Here is a 6,012-nt window from a genome sequence, read left to right as displayed (position 1 = left end):
CAAAGCTTTAGAAATGGCTTTGTAACCTTTTCCAGACTGATAGATCTTTGAGCTAAATAAAAAACGTCAACATGCTCACATTAACATGCCGATATTTAGCAGGTATCATTTTTACCATGTTCACCAACTTAGTTTAGTGTGTTAGCATGCTAAGATTTCCTTATTAGCACTAAACACAAAATAAAATTGAACTGATTATTGCGCTAAATGACATGTTAAGGGGCCAAACAAACTGAGGATGTGAATGTCAACCAAATTTCATGGTAATCCCTCCAATAGTTTTTTACACACTTCATTCAAAACAATAAATGTCAAACTTACGGTAGTGCAGAAAAGTCAGAGGAATACAAAGTCATTACGATGTTTCCTAAGGGACCACAGCTGTCTGTACAAACTGTCATGTCTATCCACCCAATAGTTGCTGAGATACGTATGTCTGTCTCGACTAACGCAGCCAAAGAACCAACCAACATTGCCATCCACAGAGTCATGCCGTTGGCATCGCGTCTGCAATATACTCACTTTTGTTGTTGTGGGAGGCACGAACAAAAGACCTATATTTAGTCATTTAGGTATTGAAGTGCCCTTAAGCAAGGGCGTTAACCCGTAACTATTGGGCGAAGCAGCTTAGTGGCCACCAATGTGTGAATGTGAAGCAGCCTTCTCCTGAAAACCACTGATTATTTGGCTTTCACTGTGTAGAATTATTGAGTTGATCACTGTAGATCATCACTGTGTGGGGATTCACTCTACACACTGAAACAATTGAGCATTTCCATCCAACTAATCGGAAAAAAAAGGAAATCCTGCCCCGCCTCGATGTGTTGCTTAGTGATATTATTACAGCTGAACAGATTGTTGAAGGTCAGCGTGCAGAAATCATTCTGCCGAAGGAGAAATACGTCAGACAAACAACGCTGTTGTACATTGTCCTGTTCAGCAGAAGCAATCAAAGGCATTCCTGGGATATTACACAGTGCTGTGTTGTGTATCTAATGGCTGTCTACTGTGCGCCATCGGTCCGTGTGTTCAGTCAAAGGCTCTGAGCCATTAACTTTATTAAAGTTTGCTACACTACTGGCACTCTCTGCTCTCAGACACAATCAAAAAAATAAACCTGTAGCTCTGTTTCTATCAAATCTTTCATAATGATGCACTGAAACAGCTGAAAATGTGCGTTAGATGGGTTGAAAAAAGATCAGTGCCAGATAAATGGGAAAATATGAAGGATGTTGTTTTTAAATATCCGCAGATTTTACCCAGATTAGCTGTGTAAAGATTATGATGAATTATATCTAACAATATAACTAATTAGATGCTAACATATTAAAGAAACAACACTTGTGATATGAGTGTGGTGGAAAAAAAATGCCTCCGACATCCAATTTTAAGGGTCAAGAAAAATCATTGCAATATTGAAATAAACTGTAGTTTTATTTTGACTTTATAAATCAATAGGCTACGTAATGCTCGAATGAAAACCTAGTTAGTTAATGTGAGACAGACAGAGGTGGAAAGAGGAAGCAGATAACGGCCAAAATAATAAATAGATAGTTCGGGTTAATCGTTTCTAGAATGGAGAGGATGAAGAGAGAAAAGGAAAAAAGACATCCACCGAGGAACAATACAGCTTTACAATACATGAAGGCAAAGACCTAGAGCTCTGGCCGCAGTGTGGTCACAGCCTGCATTTTGCTCACAGCCTGCATTTTGCTCACAGTTTTAACTAATGAGTCAGTGATGGGTCAAAGGTTAGCCAGTGAACCCTTTCACACCCACACACACTGAGGAAATGTGATGGCTGGCGTAATTCACCTCCCTTGTACTCCTCCTTCCTTTCTGATCTTTTCAAGGTCTTTCAAGCGTCTTCTCTATTCTTACCTTTTTTTTCCCCTCCTGCTCTCTTTCTCTTTTGTCACATCAAAGAATTGAATTTGTCAAACTACTGCTCCGCTGACTCCTTTACCTTCCTCGGCCCTCCGACACATGCACACAAACACGCTAAGGGCTTGAACTACAATGGGAGTTAGATTAAGCAGGAGGAGGTCTTGCTTCAGATACACACAGTGGGGATCATGGGAAAAAAAGGTTGATTGAAACGTGGCACGAGGACGTTTCTTTGGAGGACGACGGGTGTTTGGAAGCTGTTGAGGTGTGTGTATGTTTATTCATTGTGTTGATATCCATGTCAGCCTAAGGGCAGAGGCAAAAGTGTGTGTGCCTCTTTCTTTCATAGGAAACAGAGGTCTCCTGTGTTTGTCAACAGCTTAATCGGCCTTTCGATTGGTTGAACACCTTCACATGTACACACACACACGGAAGCATGCATGCAATCACACACCACCACTCAGACTCAAACCCCCAACTGGTTTTCAAAGGCTGAAAAGCAGGCCTTTGTTCCAAACCACTGAGGTGAGTGTGTGTGTGTGTGTGTGTGTGTGTGTGTGTGTGTGTTTTTTCAGGCCTAATGAGCCACAATTCCGCTTGCCCCTGCTTTCACAACCTAGCCTGTCTGTCTGTCACCCTCGGGTGACATTAGAGACTGAACAGACGGATAAAGAAAGACATTTGATTAAAGAGGAGAGTAAATGTGTAGATAACAGAGAGATGGAGAAACACTCAATCAACCTCCATTCATTCATAGTAAATGTTATCTTGAAGGAAATTTGGTTTTGCAACTACACACAGATCACAAAAGCACACCAATGATGACAAAAACGTGATGCAACTTCTTTAATGCAAAATTGCCATATATTATAAAAATGCAAATCTTAAGAAAATATTTAGAGAAGCAAAAACAGTTGTCCCATCTTACATCTCCCAAATGTACTTGGATTTAAAAAAATAAATAAACATGAAGATCAATAAATTAAATAATGGAAGAATCTGCAGACTTTGTACACAGGGCGGTTGTTGACGGTCAGATTCATGTCTTTATAAACCTCTTCTCCAGTCGGTCCCTGGGGTCCAACAGTGTCTGTAACTTGATCTACAGACAGATGTTACAATGGCCTGTCTGGAGAATAGTGGACAGAAGACAAAAGGAGGGATTAGACGTGACAGCCAGCAAGTGTTACGGCAAAATATTATTTAGTAGAATAAGGAAATTAATTTGTTTTGCAATTCCGACGCAGATGTTTGAAAAGCATCATATTAGCTCATCATGTGTTACCGAGCCCTGGGTCTGAAGACCACTGATAAACATGATGGTAATCCTGATAATCACAGTATGCATCTTCTTTTCTCGTAAAGGGTAGTTGAAAAAACAGGCCGATCTCCTCTATGCCTTGTGTAAGGATCAGTGCTATGGCCAGAAAAGGAATGTTACCATCCAGTGTGTTAGTGTACAGTACATCTATTTCTCCAGCTGTCTCCTGAGATCCAGCTTACTGTAACCTGACTCCCAGATGGACAGCTGTGACTGTGGGTCAATAACCTGCTGTCTAGATAAGAGGAGGAGGGAACAGACAGAAATGAGGATACTGAAAATGTATGATATGAAGGAGAATAGAGGAGGAAATACAACTATTCAACAATGGGATATATTCAAAGTCAAATATTAAGTTTTCCATTTCAGTTTAGAGGAAAACCTTGAGTTGTGTATCATGCTTGACATTTATTTCACACATTTATTGACACGCCTTGAGCTAAGCTAATCAGCTGGTGGCTGTAGCATTTAGTATGCAGCTGTAAGAGTATTCTGGATCCTCACATCTAACTCCTGACAAGAAAGTGTATCACCCAAAAATGTAACACTCGTTCTTTCATAACAACATACTTGCTTTGATTATTTGTCTTCACTTTCTGAGGAATAAAATAAATAAATATATACACAGTATATATATATATATATCGTAAAGTACAAGAGTATCTTTTGCTTTATTATCTGCTTTTTACATCAGACCACTTTCCATGCCATTTTAACCAACCTATCAATAATTTCATCAAATGCTGGTCACATCCAAGCTTATCCACTGATATACACATTTGAAATCATAACTGTACCAACATTTGGATTTTTACATCATAAGGTGTCTGATTCATTCGCCTATACAAACTATAATAGTAGAATCTATTCTGCAAGCCACTGAGCTAAACAGGAAGCTTTCCTCTTTCGGTTTGTCTTCTTGTCCCATCTGTTGGTCATGAAAGCAATCTTCTGTTTCACACCCACTGCGATGCACAAAATGTCCACGTGTTTCATGAAATCCATACTGTGTAAGTTAACCAGCAACATTGAGTAGCTCACAGTTTCAGGCACGTATTATACTTTTTGTGTGTGTTCATATGGAGGTACGTATGAGTAGACACACACACACACACACATTGTAGGCATGTGTGTTGTACATCCAGGACACAAAGGCTGTCACAACAGTGTGTTGGAGGCGGAGCTGGGGACTGGACAGTGTTGTCACAGGCAGACAGGGTGAGAGGAGCTATGTGAGGAATGTATATCACTAAACATAAAAAAAAGAGAGTCCCGAGTTCTGTTAGTTGATCTTGCATTTACAGTGTTACAGTCATGGTAACTTGTTTTTACACTTTTAAATTGAGCTGCAGATAACTGGAAGTTACACTTTGTTGGTATTTTTCCAGAAATTTATTCTTTTGTTTTGTTTTAGTGACCTGAATTTAATTCCTGCAAGTGTTTAAAGCCCCCAAAGCAGCTTAAACTAAAACTGTGTTTCTGTGTGTGTTTCAGTCCGACTGTGTGAACTATGTGAAGATTGTGCACCACTTTAACCGCACCCACCTGTACGCCTGTGGCACCGGGGCCTTCCACCCCACCTGCGCCTTCGTGGAGGTGGGACACAGGATGGAGGTGAGGAATACACGAGACAAAACCAACACACCAAACTACTGGACAAGTATTCCAGTTTTTATTGTTCCTTGTACATCATAAGATCGAGTCAACAGAGACAATATCTCAAACATTTGCTTTGCCTAAATCGCCTCAGCCCTCAGCCAACCTTCACTATAAGTGAGAACATAATCCAAATTCAACTGTATCAAGACCTGTCCTCTCTTTCCATCAGGACCACGTGTTCAGGATTGACCCCTCCAAGGTGGAGGACGGTAAAGGGAAGAGTCCGTATGACCCTCGCCACAATGCTGCATCCGTTCTCGTCGGTAACTAAACCCATGCACGTTCATATGAGCTGATTATCCATTTACTAGAATATGTTTTTACTTAAATTGGTTTGAAATATGTAATAGTTGTGATCATTTTCATGCCATACTTTTTGTTGATTTTGATGGATGATTCATCCTGTCTCCTAGGTGATGAGCTATATGCAGGCGTGGCCACAGACTTAATGGGACGGGACTTCACCATCTTCAGAAGCCTGGGGAAACGCCCCTCCATCCGCACTGAGCAGCATGACTCACGCTGGCTCAATGGTCCGTGTGTTTATGTGTCAGCTTAGGCATCACTTCTTTTTTCAGTTTAGTTCATTTTACATCATAAATAACTTCAGTCTGGTCACAACTTATTTGAGAAACTGACATTGTTTATCTCTGTTTCGCTCTACCAGAACCAAAGTTTATTGGTTCCTTTTGGGTCCCAGAAAGTGAAAACCCTGATGATGACAAGGTATTTTTCTTCTTCCGCGAGACGGCGGTTGAGGCCCAGGGGTTGGGAAAGTCCACCTACTCCCGCATCGGACAGCTCTGCAGGGTGAGAGATTGTTTCATCAACCAAGTCCAGTAAAACACACCAGTCTGAACCAGGCCCGCTCAACCTAGCTACAGATTCTGTAACAAAATTAGGTCATATTCTGTTGGAAGAATTACCATATCCTGTTAAAGACATTTTGATTGTTTTGTCTTGAAATCAGAATGACATGGGCGGTCAGCGAAGTCTGGTGAACAAGTGGACGACATTCCTCAAGACCCGTCTGATCTGCTCGGTGCCAGGAGCCGACGGCAGCGACACATACTTTGATGAGCTGCGTGAGTTCACACAGACGGACTTTCTACCGTATCAACTTGTTTATGACTACAATGACGTTG

General features: G+C 41.0%; 1 protein-coding gene across 4 annotated transcripts in view; it reads left to right on the top strand.

Annotated features, from left to right (window-relative positions):
- Positions 1-6,012, top strand: part of sema3b (sema domain, immunoglobulin domain (Ig), short basic domain, secreted, (semaphorin) 3B) — a 67,209-nt gene that overhangs the window by 50,628 nt on the left and 10,569 nt on the right. For all 4 annotated transcript variants that reach the window (XM_031844684.1, XM_031844686.1, XM_031844683.1 and 1 more), the window contains 5 exons: positions 4,703-4,822; positions 5,037-5,130; positions 5,281-5,400; positions 5,535-5,677; positions 5,838-5,952. In XM_031844684.1, the coding sequence (XP_031700544.1) occupies positions 4,703-4,822; positions 5,037-5,130; positions 5,281-5,400; positions 5,535-5,677; positions 5,838-5,952 (592 nt within the window). The remainder of the gene's footprint in view (positions 1-4,702; positions 4,823-5,036; positions 5,131-5,280; positions 5,401-5,534; positions 5,678-5,837; positions 5,953-6,012) is intronic.

This window comes from Anarrhichthys ocellatus, unplaced genomic scaffold, assembly GCF_004355925.1.
Source record: "Anarrhichthys ocellatus isolate YVR2014 unplaced genomic scaffold, GSC_Weel_1.0 scaffold5, whole genome shotgun sequence".
Lineage (NCBI taxonomy): Eukaryota > Metazoa > Chordata > Actinopteri > Perciformes > Anarhichadidae > Anarrhichthys > Anarrhichthys ocellatus.
Note: the sequence above shows the minus strand (reverse complement) of the source record. Positions and strands in the feature narration are given on the sequence as shown.